Source organism: Bombus vancouverensis, chromosome 1 (assembly GCF_051014615.1).
Source record: "Bombus vancouverensis nearcticus chromosome 1, iyBomVanc1_principal, whole genome shotgun sequence".
NCBI classification, from domain to species: Eukaryota; Metazoa; Arthropoda; class Insecta; order Hymenoptera; family Apidae; genus Bombus; species Bombus vancouverensis.
In genome coordinates, this window is record NC_134911.1 from 13,986,342 (window position 1) to 14,006,896 (window position 20,555).

The window sequence follows — 20,555 nt, forward strand, 5'->3', positions numbered from 1 at the left end:
CATTACTGCCCCATCTTTTAACAGGTAATTTTTTTATACCCTTTTAATTCCAAAGGTAGCACGTACCGCTTCTAATTATGTCAATTCACCATTAGCTCGTACACTTTGATCAACTTCAAATACTCTCGCTAGAGATCGACCAAAGCGTCCGGATACTTATGATACGGCAGTGTATGTATAGATATAGAGAGGAGAACGTCGGTTCCGACGTAGCACAAAGTATACGGGGCGTACACGCACTAAACTGTGGATTTTCCGCCTCGTCGGCCGTAAGTTGCCGCATGTATGTTTAATGCGAGCACGCGAGGCCTACGACCGGGCGACTTCTTACTACCGTTCGCCATTACTTATTCACTTCCGGCGCAATTACCGCCGTGTACTCCATCAAAGTCCAGACACGGGAATCGCACCTTTCTTACGAGCGTATCGTCCCCGTCGTCTCCTCGACAGCGCGCGCGTCTTTTCTCTTGCCGCTTATTCGCTTGACGCGTTACGCCGACAATAACGTCGCAATCAGGCATCGTACTGTCGAACTAATAAATCCATAGCCATCTCCCGTTGCGTCGTCCACGGTCGTGAATTAGTTATTCGACCTTTCGCTTTCCCATGCCGCGTCACACCTGCGTATACCGTGTCTCGAGATATCACGTCGCGCGATCAGTTAACGGTAAGTGACACGGGCATACGCAATCGGATCGCTTTGCCTTATCATTCGTATGTACGTTTGCTTCGTACAAGATTGTTGAGAATCGTGGATCTTAATCGGCGAAATAAATGTACAGGAACACTTAGATTACATTTAGGATTGATATCAAAATAGTTTCAGATTTATTTAATATGTGATTTACAAGATATTCGTCGATACATATTTGCACGCGTTTCAGCACTCTTTTTATCTCACCATCTTCTGTACCACACTACTAACGAAACGGTTGCATTTATCTGTTTTACGAAACGAGTAGCGCACAAAATGACACGTATCTCAATACAGATGTTTCCCAATTTTGTAAAAGTTTAACTTGGGTTTGTGGCTTTCTTGTTAAGTGAGTACTTTTGAGAATAAATTCTGATCTGTCGCGAGGAACGTTTAGCTTAGATTATAGTCACTGAAGAGCAGTATTTCTCGTTCATCTCGAAAATTTTAAATATAACAGACTTCGTATCGCTTTTTAAACAAAATTCTTTGTAGATTCGTTCGTTTCGTGATAATTTAACCATCGTCGTAATCGTAGTGTAAATCGATATTTCAAGTATAAATTTGTTGTAACAACAAACGCAGAACGCTATTTTATGCAAACAAGTGGTAGACTAATTTATATCTCGGGTTTGTAAGCCTCTTGTGAAAGATCATTATTCGTAGATTTTAACTCAACGAGGACTTTATTCCGAAGCAATGGGACAAATTATTTATCCCATTACAAGTTATTCTGAAACACCAAGTATATTTCAATGTCATGCAACGATGTATCAGAGATTCGAGCAAAGGATAATTAGGAAGGTACATCTCTATCGTTTTAACGGCACCCTGTCTGAGCCGGAATAAAAATGGATCGGTTGACATCGACAAAACGGCCGCGGGCAGCCCTTCAGGGCGCTTTTTAAACGCGTTATTTTTCGAGTCTGCTCGTTTTGTTGGTTTTGCTTATGAAACTTTGTTTTACCGACACGACAAACACGATACCCGTTTGTTGTCCCTGCGCTTTGTTTTTAGAAGCTCCGTACGCTTCCACAAATAAGATAAAGCACGCTAATGCTGAGAACGTAATAATTTTACAATTACGACATTACGCTCGAGCGTTGATTTAAGTTTAAATTGTTCGAACGAGCCGTTTCGCTTGCTTTTCCTCGGAGAACAACAAATTAACACGGTAGGAAACGAAAATTTCACGGTAGCTTTGTCCGGTTTGAATTTTTCATTCGACACGAACGGGATAATTTCATGAATTAATCGCAAACGCTGCGCGCAATATCGCCGATATTCTCTTCCGCGGTATTGCCAACTCATCGTACGTTGTTTCAAATTTTATAAATTACGCTTTGAACGTTACACGAATCAAAGTATGGTAAAATTCCGTGCAACCAAGAGTTCATGTATTTAATTGAAAATCATATAATAAGAGTCCATTGGTTCTCCCAATTACCTATGATTTTTTATTCGTATAACTTCACGTTCGAACAAGCGAATTAAATCAGTAAAAATTGATTGAACCGGTGCTAGCCGGAATTCGCTTCCGATAAATACACAGTTCTATCGTGTATATTCTCGAACGTGGTAATTTTCGAGGAAAAATTTTTCGAAATCAACGCAACAAGTGAAAAGACCGATCAGTCAGTGATCGTTGAAAGTCGAAACTCGTTTGGGTGTCTGAGAACCCATACCCTATTTGTATTTTCATTGAAGATAAAATCGATGATCGGGCCGGGAGACACTCGACTCCCTTACCGTTGTCATCTCCCCTCGAGTACCACCCTAACGAAGTCATCGAACTTGCCAGCGGAAGAGGTACCGCGCGACGAAAGCGTTCGAACGCGAAACGAGAGCGAGGAACAACAAAACACACCCTCGAAATCCCTCACCCCGGGCTATGGTGGTATATCGTTAAAGGTGGCGAGTCTCATAACGGTTTCCATGTTTTTCTCTACTTTTTTGTTCCAGGTTGACGAGGCAGAAATGGCACGGTCGGAGTCACGGTGAGAAAAGGGCGAGGGTGAAGCCCTCGCGCGAAACGGGAGCTATGGTGAAAAGCTTCGGTTTCTTCGCCGGGAGGGCGATACCTGCCGTCCACCTTATGCTTTTTCTCGCTCTGGCCGACACGACGAGCGCCGTAGACCTCTGTAAGTAGACCACTGCAAAGCCATGATCTGTCCCCTTTCCCTCGCCGGAGGTTTATAGTTTTCATCGCGAAACTTCCTCTGTAAGTTATTAACGAGCAAGACGCGGAGCGCCGCGCGCCACGACGATACACGTGGCGCTTGACCGCAGTCGACGAACTTTCGATCCGGAATCGACTTTGGCCGCGTTCGCATGGAAAAGCTGGATTCGCGCGTTTGTAACTCCGTCGTCGCCGCCCTCTTACACACCCTCGACCATTTGCCTCGCAGTCAGACTGCTACCCCCCCTCTCTTCAAATTGCAAACTTTTAGGCAGAAGTTGTGTATTTAAACAGTGTTCACGAGGCTGGCCGTTGGCAGGGGGAGTAGAGCCGCACCATGGAACTCATGATACGCCCGCTCGATACTACAACCAGCAAACCTTTGTGCGCAATGCATCGACGACAAGCGATTTTGTTCGATCCAAATTACTTCGCGGTGATCGACCAACTTTCGTGGAATTGAAACGGACGGTGGTGTTGGTACGCTCGAATGCCGGAACGTACGCCAACTACACCGAGAAGAATCGTACATATGTGTCTCGGGTTATGGACTTTCATTTCCGACGGGTTTTCGCTTCAAGGGTGAGATTACGTTCTACGTTTAGCCCTCTATATTGTCGCGAGACTTGAAAGTTACATACCTGGATATTTGCGTTTCTTATATATTCACTTTTCTGATTAGGTAATATTTTATTTATTTAATTGTAGAGTGAACGTTGACCGTTACAAATTATGAAATTATTCGCATTCGGAATTAGGAGCAATTAATTTAATTGTAAAATATACGGTGCTGTTTTTGTACGAGTTTCTGGTATCCTAAATTTGATATGAACTCATCTTATTTAACCTTTGGTTGGATCAGGTTAAAGAATTTTGATTACACGAAACAACAAATACATTTGCTCGTATTTTTTAAAGGTAAAACAATACGTAGAGAAATTGCCCATTACTCGGTTGAAAGTATAGTACTGGTACCTAAAAGGTACCTCAATGTGTCCACATTAGTGGCACTTTTTCTGAAATAAAAGAAGACTTTTACACCCATTCTCGACCGAAGGTCTCCGGAATTTAATGGGTCAATAAACGTCCAAGTAAATTTCCCGTGGTAGACGTCTCGCAAGTTGTCCACATCGAGCGTTTAATCGATCATCAGTCCACTGTCCGTACGAAAAAAGCAACCTGCATCGATTTGCATGTCGGAGTGGCTTAGTCAGCATCCAGCAGGCCCGTTAACTTCGCTAAACGATCTGTCGGTGTCAGGCGCGTTACTTTTCCTTGTAACGAGTTCAGCAGTTGAAAGTATCGAAATCGTTTGGGAGCCGGGATAAACGATAGATCGTGCTTCGAATTCCGATTCAAGAAGGAGAAACATCATTTCGATTTTATCCTTTTCAGAAACTAAAAATGTACATATAAATTCATAGATGCAGGTATACGATGGTGGAGCACGTATCGCGGTGGTGAGAATTCTTTGAGAACGATGAGTGATAGAAAACTGAATGAACGTTGAAATGCCAAAGTACCGGTAGCTAATGGAAAGCAATTCGAGTGGCAGAGAGAACGCGCAAGTAGATCAAAGCGTAGAGTACCATGTGAATATTCGGCAATTTTTCAAGTTTATATTCGATTAGTTTACGAAACTGAGGAGATCGGAGAATGTGTGGATACTGCTCGTATAAAGCGAGAGAATTTCAAGCGAATCACTAGAGTATTAAAAATGTCGTACTAGTTTAAAATCAAATCATTATCGTCTTATTTTTCTGTTGCTATTAAATAGAGTTTTATCGATGTTACTTTACGTGTAACGAATAAAAACCTACCTGCAGTTCGACATTCTTGCAAAATTCGTATAGTTGACGTTTTACAGAAAATTCCCGAATCGATATTCAAACAAGCTTGGCCAAGTGCGCTGCTTATCCCTGTACGTTCCTTTCGCCGAGATAGCAAACGTATTAACCTGTTGCTACACGAACATCACGAGAATTTTCAACGTGCGCGATAAACTTTCAACCAGAGAATCGTTTCGTAAAATGAACGAACCGGTTGCCGTAACTATGAAAAAATTGGCAATATCCCAAGATAGAATTTCACTGGCTGAAACAAGACCTTTATATTTACACCAAGAGCATTTGCAGCAAAGTACATCGATTCTATAAACTGTAACAGACACTCGTTTCTCGCTGTACCCCTTAAACGTTCAACTCCTTACCTCCAGCACGAAAAGGGGCTCGTTAATGTAATACATAGCGCAGAGTCGTTTCCGGAGAATCAATTCAGAATCGCGTTTCGTTGAGCAACCACGAGTCACCTACGAAAAAAGGAGAAAGAGAAAGAGAGAGCAACTAAAAAAAAGCGAAATATACATGGCAAGAAGAGAAATATCGCCATAACTTTCGTTTCGTTGAAAATGGTTGTACGGTCGTACGTTGAAAACGGTTTTTCATTAAAGAAATGGAAACGCCATCGTCGGGCTTTATCAAATGCTTGCTCTTAATTGCGATATAAATTTTCCTGGAAACCAGCGGAAAGAAATGTCCCCGTTTCGGGACCATTCATCCCAGTGTCGATAGAGTAGAAGCAATTAATGATGTTTCCGTAGCGACCAAACGCAATCCTTAAAGGGTCCGCTACGTTGAAAGAGACAATTCGCGATTGGACAACGCGAGAACGAGGCTAACAGCGACGAAAAAAATAACGTTGCCGCGGAACACTTAGGCGAAATTAACAGAAACAGGGAAGTAAGTTTTCCACGCCGCGGAAACCCGTTATTCACGATCGATTTACGAGCGCGATATCTCACCGTGGTGGCTCGTTAGGGAGAACGTGCCGACAAAGGAAACGGATTCTACGAGAGGAACGATTCAAGTTTACCTCGCGAAAAGGGAGAAGTTGCAACGACAGCCGAGGATCGTGAGAATTCTAGAGGGTGCGAGCGATATATCGAGGCTTCATTAATAATAATAGCGTGCTTGATTCACGGGCGACCGCTTTGTTTCGCTGATGGGTATCGTTATTGATTCTTACTCGTAAATTTTCAGGACGCGATCCATAATACAAGTAGACGAGACGCTATGGACCTTCGTGCTATTTTTTCCTCTTATCGTTCTTTATTTATTTGTAGCTGTTATGAAATTTTAGAGTGCTTTAATGGATAGAAATGCTTCTCCGCTTTCCATCTCCCTTTCGTTGCCTTTCTCATCCACCTACTTTTTTCTTCTCCTACCCCATGCTTTCCCATTTCTCCTCTCCTGTCTTCTCTTCTTCCTATCCCCTTTCCCCTTTCTACTTCCCTTTTATATTTCCCTTGCTCTTACTTCTCCCTGTATATACGTATACACAAACGGAAGGTATTCGGCAGAACAAACATCCATTGCGTTTTCGCATCTAAATTTCGTAGAAACTATGGCGTATAAATATCTTAGGAGACGTAGCTCGGTAAAAGCTATCGATATAACTATTTCGCGAGCTGCTCGTTTCGCGAGAATGCTTTCTCTCGACATAGTAACGATAATTTTCCAAAACTTGGGGGCGCCGTCGAGTTTCATCGATGCCCCAGTTTTCGGGGACACGTTCGCGCGACAAGTTCGCGGAAATTAATTCATTTACACGCGAGTTACTTCGTTAGCCGGTTCGAAGCACAGAGTAACGTGCTTTTCACGACAGGCTCGCAATCTGTAGAAATTTCATCTTACCGACGATAACACGACGGACCCTACCATTGCCATCGTATCCACGAAATTACGACGTCGCGGATTCGTCCAAGGATGGTGCAAAGTTTCACCGATATTAATGGCTACCTACGTGGCCATTCTGTTTCTCGATGGCTTAGCACGGATTCCTTCCGTTATAAGCTCGAATTCCCTGCTATTAATTCTCGCGGGGTCTCTGGTTATTCGCGGCACAAAGCTGCAACCTCCCATCACGTTGTTCCGGTACACCTGCACTCGATATCCGGCATTACGTATTATCGTTTATTCGCCGCGTATTCGATCCATTCAGGCAAACGATGCTCCAGCAAATTTTACCGTGGCGCATTTTAGTTGGTAATAGAACTTCGATATGCATAAATTGCAATCGATGCGACCCGCGCCATGAAGCGAAACCACCCCCAGCCCCGTCGCGCACCAGTCGCCCCTCGCAGCATCCTCGATAATCGAACTATGTTCGCGAGACAGCCAGACGTCCTCAAATTTAGAGAATTCGACGCGTTCTTCCTATTGTATATCCAATTTTACTAGTAATGCAAAGTGTGTATGATATTTAGGGGTTGAGGAAAAATGCAGACATTCGTGAATATCGGACCTCTGACTGGCAAGCTTGGAATTCCATCTCTATCGCAAAGGCGTCATTTTAATTCTTCGCTGTTATCGTTCCCGTTTGTCAGATACGATTCCCTCGTGTAAATATAAAATTGTTTTATCCGGATTTTCCGCTTCTCCTGAAAACGCGATAAAGTAAAGGATTAACGTTAGAACCATCGATAACCGAAGCGTAAAAATTGTATCGGAGAAATTGCAATGAAAAGCGTGAATACGTAGGAATATATAGATAACGCGAGAAATATTTTACGAGAAATTATTCGAATCTGCGAAATTGCGTCGTTATAAATGTTGAAGCAACTACTTCAAGAAAAACTCTACATCTTTGTTTATGTATATCCGTGACCTGCAGACTGTTATTACGCAAAAATATTCTAAATAAGGAAAGGTGTATATTATTGTACCCTTGAATGTACATTATGTTTTGGATTGCGAAGTCTAGGAACAAAGGAACTAATAAACAGATTTCTATTTATGTTCCCTGTAGCCTCTAGCCAAAGCTATAAGCTTAACTTTTTTGGTAATGTCCTTTTGCTATAAATATATGAACGTGCTATCATTACATTTTCTAGTAAGAAAAGAGAGTAAGGATCTGAATCAGCATGAACTTATACTTATACCTTTAATTATTTCAATATAATTTTCTATCACAAATTGATCCACTCGTTCTTCAATCAGTCAACCTCAACCTCAACGATAAATTTACAAAGTTTCCATGAAAATCTACGTATCGATCATTTTGTCCGTTCTAATAACTCTGGTGTTCATTGATAAAGTGATACACAGATAGTTGAGCAGAGCGTAAAGAGTGAAACGTTACGAACACTGAATATTCCAGTTTCTATTACGGATGCAAACAAGTAACTATATTCCGCGACTCGACGATGAAATCACGAGCATCGATGACAACGCGGAATATCAATTTACACGAACTGCCATCCGAATCGTAATTTTAGTTCCACCGACGATTTATCGTGCCACGTTACAGGCACAACGTCTCCACGGTGCATGTTTCGTTAGCCACGATTTCGAAGTTTTCGCCGTGGCGGAACGATGGCAAAACCGTAAATAACGCGGCCAGTTCTCCATGGCCGACAATATTGTATCAAGATAGGCCCGGTTCCTGGTAGCAGGATACATTGCGTCCCCGTAACGCTGCTGTGTTCCCCTATGAAACAATTTGATCGGTCCCGAAGATACGAAAACGTTGAGGTAGTCCTTGCCGTCGTCCTAACTCTTCTCGTTCTCCTCGCATCGAAGCTGGAGGAAAGGCGGTCGTATACAAGAACGTAAACCGGCTCTATCCGACAGATTCATCTCGGTTACCTGGTTATTTAGCCATTTATGATCCGCTGGCGAAAACAGGACGAGCATCGATACCCAACCAAACCTTTTCCTCTCTGCCTTCTTCCTTTAGACTCGTATGTAAATTTTTCGTTGCAAGACGAAACTTTGAACTCGATTGTTTTCGTTTGTTTCAGCCCAATGCATCGCGCCGCTTGGTATGGAATCCGGCGCGATCCCGGACGCGGATATCACGGCAAGCTCTACGTTCGACACGGGAAACGTTGGTCCGCACCTAGCACGGTAAGCGACGCTTTTTCATTTCGATAGCCTACCCTCCATATCATTCGTCATCCCTATCTATCGGTGACTTCTGTTGCTCTGGCCGCGCGCCATCCAATTGCCATCGGCCACGACCCTCCAACGTATACTACGCATGCATGGAAAGTTACTTGCTGAGGGACAGCTTGGGGATAAGAAGAAGAGTGAGTTCAAAAATGGTAAATGTAGGAATCTGTAAGATGTTTTCGTTGTTTGTCGATCGATTGTAACGGATATGAAACTTCTATGATCCTAAGCGATCAGAACAATGGGAGAAAATAGAAGAACACCTTAAAATTGTATTTGAGCAATGGAGTAGCAGGGGCTGGCACACAGTGGAGCGTTTGCACCGAAAGGCCGAAATAATTACTTTTCCATGAAAATCACACGATAGCCAAGACATTTTGTATTATGCGCATTCTGTGCAATTTTGCATTTTCAACTTTCCCATAAACGCATAAAAATCCGCAGTTTAGAGATTGTTGAGAATTTTGGATCTTAATTGGCAAAATAATGGTATAGGAACACTAAATTTACATTCAGAATTCATATTAGAATAGTTATATATTTATTTGATAAACGATTTCAAAGATATTCATCGATGCACACTTGCACGCGTCTCACCTTCTTCCATACCAGACTGTTAACTGAACAATTTACATTCCTTTGTTTTCGAGGCGCCGCGCACACACATACTTCCACACACTCATATTCACATACATGTATCACTACTACGCGGTCAGTCTGGTCTAGCACATAAAATTATACATATCTCAATAGAGATAATTTATTATTTCGAAGAAGAGGTAATAAATGTAAAATCTTTGTAACAATTTGTTATATAAATAACAAAAATACGTTTCCTGTGAATTATACTGCCCATTTAATTCCAATAGCTAACTTTCAAATCTACTTTGGGAATCTGACAATGAGTTAGGTGTTCTATAGTACTTTGTCTTTACGACAATGTTACGCGCCTTCCTGTATCTTCGAATAGCCGTTATAACGATGGATTTCGCGAGACAACCAGTTTAGAGCAGACGGGTATCCAAGATGAAACTGCGTGCCATTCGAGTGGCAAGAGAGGGTTGATCGAGGGTTTTACTAAGGTCGTTAGATCGAGGGACGAGGGTTTATGTTTTCGAGAAATAGCGGTGATCTTGGGAGACATGTAAACGAAGGGGGACGAGTTGGCGATGGTAACGAAGGCGGCGACGGGAGAGACTTATTTAGGAAAGCACGTTTACTAGTCATGCAAAACTTAAATGGGATTGTGGAATGATTTGTAGTTTCGGTGGTTGTACTTTACATTTCTACAAACATGTATTGTCTTGTGCGTGTATGTTGATTTGGTATGTGAGTATTACGAGCGACGTGTAAAGAATTTTATTTGTTCGGATGAAATAAAATTTATTTATCCAGTTAACTAGACGGGATATTGGAATTATTGTTCCATCGATTAATAATCGAGCGTGACGTTGCAAAGCGAGCAAAAGCTTCGGCGAAGATTAGAACGTACCTACATAATATATGATAGTTGCTTAGTTACAGAAGATTAAGAGAAGCTCATTAGAATTCCAATTTTATATTGAAAAAAATAGCAACCATCGTTTATAACAAATCCAAAAGAGAAATCCAAGAAACTCGAAACATAGATTGAACGATCTCGCGAACTACTCGAGCCTCGAAAATTTACTGCCTATTTCTTCTCTACGCCCTTCTTCCTTCTCTCTCTCTCTCTCTCTCTCTCTCTCTCTCGACGAAATATTATCTCTTACATTTAAATCACTCTATGTGATCAAATGCACGACTAGCCAAAGAAACGACTCCCCCGAGGGGAGTTCCTTTCGAGGCTCCGATTTGCTCACGCCCAATTATACCATAATTATTTCAAGATGCCAACCAAGCAGTTATTCGGTGAATTATTCATACGCGGCGACGATGTTCGTGCGTCGAAAACCTCGTGGCAAATTCGCGAAGACGTGATACGCAGCCGGGAAAAGTAAATCAGCGCCCCTTTCCACGCGCGGCAGCCAGTTTAATCGCGGCCGAAACGCGAAGAGAACGAAAATTAATACTTCAGGATTCATTAATCGCGACGCGGCTCGCATGAATATTAAAAATGCGTTGCATCGTGCCACCATGGTAACTCGTTAATACGTAAAATCCGGTTTATCGAGTTTGCGTGCACGCACGACGAAAGACGTTATCACGCGTAAACAAAGAGAGCAGAGTGGGAAAAGCCGCCAGTAATTATTTCTAATCTGACCGCGTCACGCGCTTTTTCCCCCGATTTATACACGGAAACCACGTGACGACTACGCGGTATTTCTCACTGTCGCGACTCGTGCAGCCAGATAAAATTAACAAAATTTTTCAAGTATGAAAAAAAAGAGTATACGCGTGTATAGAGGTTGCGGTTGTACAAACGTATTGGACAAACATGCAGAAGGTAATTCTTTATGCAAAAGTGAGCGAAATATGCGGGATAAAATTTTTCAGTCCGAGGTTCAATTTGTGAAAAACCTTGATTTTGCATACGCGATCACGTGATTATTGCGGTATATGAAATTTGTATTGAAAATTTTCAGTGTAAACTAAAAATATCGCTTTGGGACTGAAAAAGCTATTATAAATTATTTCGTCGCTTACAACGTTCGACGCTGTATCCAATATGGAAATTGCCTACATCATCTTACAATGAAAAAAATCTTTACGCCATTTAAATCGCGCAATTATAACGACCACGCGACTTTCGCGAGTTGTTTTAAGTACGAAAAGAACACGAAGCACAATGGTAATTAGCACAGAGTAAACGGGGGATGAAAAGTAACAAAACGGTTATTAACGAAAGTATCGATTAAATGTAGATTGCGGATCTTTCTACGTTTATAGAAATTTTTAATTCACAATACATACATGTAATATACACACACACGTTCAATGTCGCAAGTATTTTCCATAATATGTAAGGAGCGGAACAAATCTAAATCTCATTTCTTCGGTTTTATTTGTAAAAATATGAATTTGCATAATAAACCACAGTCTAGTTGTGCGATGAAAAAATAAATAGTTAATCGAAATACATATATCAATGCCCTATCAGTGCAGGTTCATTTATTCGGATAGGTGAAATAGAGGGGAGAAAAAAGGAAAGAAACGGAGAAGGCTGTTCGATTCTCGCAACCCGCGAAGAGGTTGATGAATTTAATCGCAAGGGTGATGCATATTCCAGGAAGAATAAATCCTAAGATAATCCAACGTGCAATTAAATCACCGGGATCGCATGTTCCACACTTTTTCGTACGCGCGCTGTGTCGCTCGGCTGTAATTAATATTTACGCGAAACACTTCCTTCGCGGCGGTGTTTATCCAGGCCGCTCCCCGTGCAATTAATCCAACCGGACGATAGTTCGATAATTCCGCGGTGATCGAACGCATGCGAACCTCGTTCCATATTCATCGGTCTTCCATCGACGCGATCGTATCCGCGCCCGTACTTTTGTCTGCTAATAAGTAATTTTACATGACAATGCGTATAACAATGCGTACATGCGATGATTGGGAAAATGGATTAAACAATTTATGATTTTATTGGAGATAAAAGAATAAATGTTATTGAGGATAAAATCATATATATTTGCAGTATATCACTTAACAAATAAACAAAAGATATTCCATTGTATTAATACGTTGTTTATATATTTATCTGTATAGTGTATTCATTCTATGGCGGATCTATATTGATAAAGATAAGACAAGAGAGAAACGAACGTTTACTGCCAGTCGAACTTTTATTTTATCCTTCTGTAAAAGAAATTCCGCCTTTCCTTAGTTTTTCACTTCAATGTAAATTTGACATCTTCGTAAGAAGGAATTACGAATATATGTATAAGCGGGATGTTCGTGTCTCCTTTGAGATTCATTTGCAGACCTATATTAATGAGACATTTCTTGCTTGTTTTAATACAGTAGCTGGCAAGAGTTTGCAGGTTGCACTTCTCCTGCTTGAATCATACGTTAATAAAGTCCCTTTTACACAAATTTAATAACACTGTATTTCATAACTCACGGTAGAAGCTATACTCATAAAGCAGTCCTTTATCATCAAAAACTCTTTATTTCGATCTAATAAAATTACACCACGACAGGAAACTTCTGACAGCCATCGTCAAAAGTACTATATCCGTCGAGAGCTCTCCTTTGTCCGAATCTATCTAATATATTTTTCAAATTCATTCTTTCATCTCCAACTAGCCGACGCAACTGAAATTCAAATCGTCTATCCACGCAACTCCTTTGCTACCCTTCCACCGTAAAACTTACAGCAGCCTCGAGCCTCTAATACAATTATCACGGGGAGATGTTTGACGTCGGCCAGCGACGTAAAAAGAATATTACACCTGGCTGGTGGCGAAAGGGTTGGCCATGTAACGCCTCTTGTAACCGACGGTGCAACGCATGAATACGAGATGCGACGGCAGCGCGTGCGCTATACCGTTTCTCTTGCTCTCTTCTATCGTCACTCCATTCGTCTCGTTCTCTTTCTGACCGACTCCAGTTCTCGTTCCAGCCAAACCCTCTCGTGCACCCTCTCGTCCCCTTGTCTCGCCCCACGGATAGCCTTCCGTCGGTGGCGTTTAGATATTAATGCGTAGGGTCCGGTATTCAGCGGCGGTTGCAGCGCAACAACGGTTTATACGAATATTCCATCCCACGGGACATATCCGCTCTGGTGCAGGCCGCGGTTGTAACTCGAAGCGAGGGCCAAACCAACCAGCTCGGGCAACGTGGAACACGAAGAGCGTCGGTCGCCGGCCCCGCGGGCTCTCCGATATTAATACATTCCATTACCGCAGACAATGACTGGCTGAATGGGCCTGACTCTTGATGAGCTTCGGGGCGCCCCCGCATCGCATCCAAGTGCCTCCTTTGCCAGTCCACGTCACCGTCTAATTTAATACACCGCGACCTCGGGCGAAGGTGCTTAGAATGGCTGACGATGCACCGCCGAGCAAACCGCACCAAAGAACAACCATCGACAATGCTATTTGATACAGCGTTCTTCTTCCAACTCGAAGATTGTTACATGGGTTGCGCTATTGGACGGTGGGTGGGCGCTATAAATTGAAATCGAATCGAAAGTACCGCGGTTTTGTTGGGTTTCGCGCGACTGCGGTGATTGGATACTCTACTCACTGTACTGGGTATTGTGTCTTGCTTGTAAAGTTTCATTTAAGGTAGATGGACTCGATCGATTTGAATGTATCGCGTTGTTCAGACTATTCCAAGTATTCTCTCGGGTTTATACGCGTATCTTTATTTCACATAATTCGATTAAGTTTCCTTCGTACAGAATGTTTCTGCATTTTGTCATCTAAGTTTCTCGATGAGCGAGCTGATCGGTCCCATCGGTTTAGCTTTCTCAATTTCGTTGCACAGGTACGTTGTCATATTCCATTTTTTCAAGAACGAATCACTTGCAAACTTTATTTTACTTTATTCTTACGAGTGTATTTATTACAGAAAGATGTAAGTTGTAAAAAATACTGTTTTTGAAATTTCGTAATATTTCCCTATTTTTCTCTCTTTCAAGAGAGGATCGGTATGGTTTTCTAGTACTTGGCCCTCTTAAGTTTCAAGCGAAATTGAGATTCTTTCAACTATTCCATCGTTTAAAGGAAACGATAGTTACTAGGTAACGTAATGTTATTTCCAGCTTCGTTATTGGCTTCCTAAATCTAATCTACTCTTTATGAACTTTGCGTTTAATCATATCGCGCAAATCATCAAACTTTCCTACAGACCTTCCGAGATGATTTTTATATTCTTCTTTATCTTCCTACAGCTAACTTTTTTAACAAAGTCTCTGATGTATTCATCTGGTAATTTACTTTCTTCCTCAAATTGATTGTTTTTCAGTATTGTCTTTCTAGACTTCTAGCAACTCGTTCTCTATTTTTCTCGTTATTATAAGTATCGCAGACAATACTTTCTTCCACGCTATTTTAAGCATCCGCTTGCCATCAACTAAATTCTTTTATCTCGATCTCGTTAAAACGAGCATAAAAGCACCTAAAGCTATAAAAAAGTTTTTTAATATCGATCACACATCGATAACGATTCTTCCGTTTTATTTTCGAGATTGAGAAACTTTTTAACGATAGAGGAATACGATTAGATGAAAAATGATTCGAAACGGTAATAAGATCAAAATGACGTTACTTAAACGCGAGTAACTTAACTTGTATGAACAGAAACGTAAATTCAAGTAACCCGAATAATCCAACCAAAAGCTTAAAAATAATAGATTTCAAAGGTAAAAGATAGGTCTGTACGATGTCTCTTTCGTTGCGGTTACGATAAATCCTCGATGGAACGAAACGTGACGCACGAAAAGAATACAATTACGTAGCTTGAAAAGGTAGAATTCCCAACTGTCTGCATATTTGAATCGATGAAATATTCAAGCACTCGGTCTTCTTTCCGCAAAAGATAAAATCAGAAATAGCTCGTCCTATATAAACTTCCTGGCCAGGGAACCGACAAAAATGCCAGACGTCGTTCGATCGTTCATATTGACTTCAATTAAGGCCAGATTATCCCCAGTAGGTCGTGTCAATCCTGTTCATAATTGATGTATAAAGGTAACTCGGTCTGTCTGTGGCTTGGAAACCTGCCGAGAAACCGGGACAGAACTCGCGAAAATTAAGGACGTCGAGTAATTGAGAAAGAGCCGCAACAAGCGAAACGACGAAAATACCGAAAATCCGTATCCGAGACCGTGGAACACGAACGATCGCCGTCAGAGCGCGTCAAAGCACCGATAAATCGGTGTCATGCCGTGTTTCCACAGTCGCGGCAGCGTTGCGAGCGTGACATTTAAAAAATTGCCGCGTTACTTCTCTCGGCTTCTGGCAAAAAGTTCGTACGGATGTCAAACACGTTCGCGGTGTAATTTAATTAACGGTGTTGAAATGGTAACGTCGCCGTGATAATTTCATTTCAAGCGGCTTGCGGGATAAAGAGGCAACGGCTGATCGATGAACGAATCCCCGAAGACGCTTTTCGCGTGGATGGAATGTTCAGAGATGGAAAACGGGGAACAACGGATAGAAGGGAGAAAGAAAAACGGGCGAGAAAAGAGGAAACGAGTCGAATACAAAGTTTCCCTTGAATGCAGCTTTTTCTTCGTTGAATGGCGAAACATCGGAAACGATGTTACAGACAAATCTGGAGTAGCCGTTTTCTGTAGCGCGAAACGATCGTTTTCCATATGCGAGTACACAAAACGATTCTCAAGCGCGCCATCGTAAGAAGACACACGACTCGTGCTTTTACTATAAGAGACACCATGGCTTTTCCGCTTCTTTCGCGCGTCTTTTTCCCTTTTCTTGCCGTGTTCCCAGTTTCAACGATATTTCCAGAATGGACGCAATTAAGATACTGGTTAGAGAGCGTGCGCGGTATATAAGAGAGCGGTCTCCTGTGGAGAGAAATAGCAGTGGATTGAGAAGTCAAAAGGCAAGTCGCAACTGCGAGTTTGCCCGCTGCTTCACCGTGTACACACAGTCCGATTCAACGAGCGAATTCAATTGGAATTACGCGAGGGGTGAACGCACTTTGGAAAAACTGGAACGTAACTGCCCGGTTTCTTCACGTGCATCGTGGAAACTTGTTCGAATAGCCGAATTCGAACTCCTGTGGACATCATTTTTTATACTTATCTTCTAAATTCTTGCATTAAGAGGCTGCGTATTATATTCGAACCGATAAATAGAATAAAATTACTTATACAGTTCGTTTTTATTCGAGTATGATAAAAACTCTTTGAATACAATTTTATCGTATTTTATTCTGAAATAGTATCACAGAATGTAGAGGATACGTCGTCGTCGTCGTCGTCGAAGAAATTAAACAGAGTACGTAGGTAAAAAGGAATAAAATTAATCGAAATGCTCTGGTAGGAACATTTTTCTAAACCTACGATCCGATCGTGGAATATCTTTTCGTTTCACGATTCCCATTTGCTGGCCGATGAGAACGCGTACCTGGCAAAAACAATTTTCCTCGATACCGCTTTTAACCTCTTAGGAAGAAAGGAATTTTTTTTAATGAAACTGGAGGGAAGTACGGGGCTGTTTCTCTGTACAGCAGAGTTTGACGCGAATTACGCATAAACGATACAGCACTGCAATGTGTGACGGATAATACTGTTCTATACGTAAGCACATTGGAATAAAGTTTTTGATAATTAAATTGTAACTTGAACTTTAATAATTTACTTTACAATTGATAATATAATTGTGTGTGATATATTTTAAAGCACGGTACGGCACATAGACACACGTCACAATTTTCACACTCGTAGCGCGATAGTGTTTTTCAAATTGCTGTTCGTTTTCTATTTTGAAGCGACATGTTCAGCTTGAAGATTCTAAAAAATTACAATGATACGGATCGGCAAGTTAAAAAAGCATCTAACAATGGTATATTTATTTTAACGGAAAGCAACATTTGATATCTGACACTGGCGCATCAAAAACAAAAACTATATATTCTATCTGTATATTGTTAACAATGTTATAAAACGTTGCGAGGACAAGGAAAGTGTGAAGCAAGACAAATGAAAAAGAACGTTCAGTTCAAACGAGGAGCAAATGAGTGAGCCACTATAGTGGCGCGTCGTAATATAAAATGACATCCGCGAAAACCACTATAGTGGCGCATCGTACCTAAGAGGTTAAAGGAACGAGGAATCTTTGTGTTCCCTGTTCGTAAAAATTAAAACTGTGAAGATACGATGGCGAAACAGCGTCGGCTAGAATAGAAATACTTAGCTAGTGCAACGAGGAACGCGACGACGTCCAGCCCGGACTCTTCATGCGAGTAATGGCTTTTAGAGTCATTACTTGATACACTGTAATTTTGAAGAGGCAGATAAGGCTGCAGCTACGAGGGTTATACGCTGGCTTTGTATCTCGGCAGTCGATTACACACTCGCGTTTGACGATACCAAGGTGAATCCCATTTTCGATCTTGCTCGCGCTAGGCTAGGAGGAGGGTAATTCAGTTCCATTGTTCGTTCCTCGAGCTTCTACGAAAGTTCCATAAAATTTCGAGGCATCTGATAAAATCGGAAACCCACGATCCCTGGGAAAGATGTGGAAGAAAAATTGTTCGTAGAAGATACGATGTTCCGTTTAGTTGTTCCGAGGAAAGAAATTTTTTTTTAATGAAACTAGAGGGAAGTTGAACTGGGTCGTGTCGCGATAATTCGGGAACGAGAAAATCAGGCAGCCTGTCGTTATCCGCGTTACACGCGTTCTCCGCTGATACCAAATCGAAAACCGGAATTCAATTTGCACGGCTGCTGTATCGAATCGTACGGGACGAGAACAAATTTCAACGGGTCCAATAAGCGAACTTCTGATATTCCTCGAAGCAATACCAACCGCGAGAGAATAGAAACGTCCCTGAATAGGGTGGCAAGATAAAAGAACGAAAAATGGCCAACGGAGGATGATAGTTGGTTTCCTAAGTATCGGCAGTGTGCTCTTGATTTCGCGAAAGAAAAACGCAACGAACCTTTAAGGAAGTAGTTTCTTATCTAAGAGCAGAGCGTATCGCGATAACGTTTATTGCTCGAACGTAGTAGCGTCCACGATGCTCCGTATCGTTTAACTTCAATTTTCCAACTGGCTAATTTAAAATTTCAAACGTGTTTTAGTCGATCAATTGAATAATCAAACGAAAAAGATAGTGGAGGTTAACGGGTATAAATAGTAATCGATTGGAAGAGGAGAGGAGAGAAGTGTGAAAAAGAAAATCGTAGAAAGCCGTAGCTATATCGCTTGGTTTCATCTTATCGAATAAAAATTCTAGCAACGATTCATAATAACGTTCGAGAACGGTGTTCAGAATTATAAAGCTATACTCGACCGTGGTAATATATGGGGAAAATAAAAGCATCGGAGAACAGGAACCTTGTTAGAGTACCTAACAGCGATTGCCGAGGTCACACAGTGGCCAGCGAAGCATCAGCGAAAGCAACGAGAATAGGAGACACATGATAATTGCAGGAACGTGGTCACACTCCAGCTTTAACCTAATCGAGTAACTATCTCCAATTGCGGTACCTGATCGCGTACTTGTTACCGGGTTTAATTCGGAAACGTAAGAGTATTTTAATTAACTGAAAAACATGTTATCGAGGGAAATTGCACAACCATTTTACGATAAGAAATTCTAACGATACCTTTCTCAACGAGTAATACAAAAACATTTATTACAATTAGACGATCGATAGAGAAACTCCGGAGAATACAATTAGAGGAAGATAGAGGATAATTGCAGGGACGTGACTACATTCTAACCTTAATCTTATCGGTTGGATTTCCTCCACTGCGAGATCACCTCATAGTCACTAGATTTACCTACAAATTTCCTACAACCGTAAATCCACCCCTGTTCTAAACTTCCGAATTCTCATCGAACCGTAATGTCAAAGGGAATTTCTCCGACTTGCTGTAACGGCGATCGAGACGTTAAATGGAAGCAAGAAGTTTTGTGTTTAAAAAACAATGATCGCGGATATCCAACGGAACTGGAAACGATCCGACTGCGAAAACGAAGCAGGCAAATGTTCTCGCGTGCTGCGTCGATACGAAAACGCTGAAATTTACGGTTCGACGTGAACTCGAAATTTCCATCGGTCAAGGACCTATCGGGGAATTACGACCTGCTCTTCCTTCCCTCTTTCTTCCGTCGTTTCTTTTCCCTCCTTGCTTTTCTTCTTTTGTTCGACGCGCGTCTACGCAACCCGAATCAGATAAGTCTACCCGCATGTCAATTCCCCTGGCGAACATTTTGCATAATATAAACGGTATATCGTTGCTAAGAGACAGCTAAGAGGAGACAGTGTCGCGGCTCAGCTAATTTCAGCGAAGTCGAAATCATCCGCGAAGCGGTTAACGCGATGGGAAATTTAAGCCGGTCACGGTATCTCTTTTTGGTCGTGGTCGATTTAATGCAGCCAGTAAAGGGACAGGATTTTCGAAGGTTCGAAACAAAGTCTCCTCTCGCGGAACACACGCGACCGATCGTTCTTTTTCGACGGACGTCGGACCACACACGGCGTTCGATGCTTTTCTCGAGACCGGGCCCCGCAAAAAGTCGCTTTAAATGGCACGTGTAGGCTGTAGCCGGACGAAACGTCGGCTAAATGTCGGCTGAAGACAGAAATGATGGAAGGGGCAAACTGCGATGATCGCGGCATTACTTTTTCGACGCCAATAGTGATAATAATGGAGAGTATTTTAACCATCTTGGCTACGACGACGCTAATGGAGAAATGTATGGAAATGTTGAATGTAACATCGGTCAAAAATTGAATAGAAAATCGTGGAAGTGATAGAATGAAATGCTGGATGAGTCGAGAGTGTCTAGGGCAGAGAAATAGACGTGTGATTAATTTACGCGTTCCAAATTTAAATTAATGTAGATGTACTTAATACTACAAATTCAGAGACGCGTCGATTTTAGTAAAATTCATGTGAAAGAAAAATATTCCTTCTTTCAATCAGGAATTGTCTGCATTAAAGGGCGAAAGTTTTCAAGATAGTAGTTTGAAATCGTATGTGATAGTGTATCTTGTATATTAAGCGCGAGAATGATTTTTTCTTTTTAAATCGATCTTGCTTTGCGTTGAATAGAAAACTCGAAGTTCTGGATAAACGTTGAAAACGAAGGAAAAAGA

At 41.7% G+C, this 20,555-nt stretch overlaps 1 protein-coding gene across 1 annotated transcript in view; it reads left to right on the forward strand.

Moving 5' to 3' along the window:
* Nucleotides 1-20,555, forward strand: part of LOC117153611 (discoidin domain-containing receptor 2) — a 159,019-nt gene that overhangs the window by 66,556 nt on the left and 71,908 nt on the right. The window contains exons 2-3 of the mRNA XM_033327805.2: nt 2,657-2,835; nt 8,674-8,779. Coding sequence (XP_033183696.1) covers nt 2,736-2,835; nt 8,674-8,779 — 206 coding nt within the window. The 5' untranslated portion in view covers nt 2,657-2,735. The remainder of the gene's footprint in view (nt 1-2,656; nt 2,836-8,673; nt 8,780-20,555) is intronic.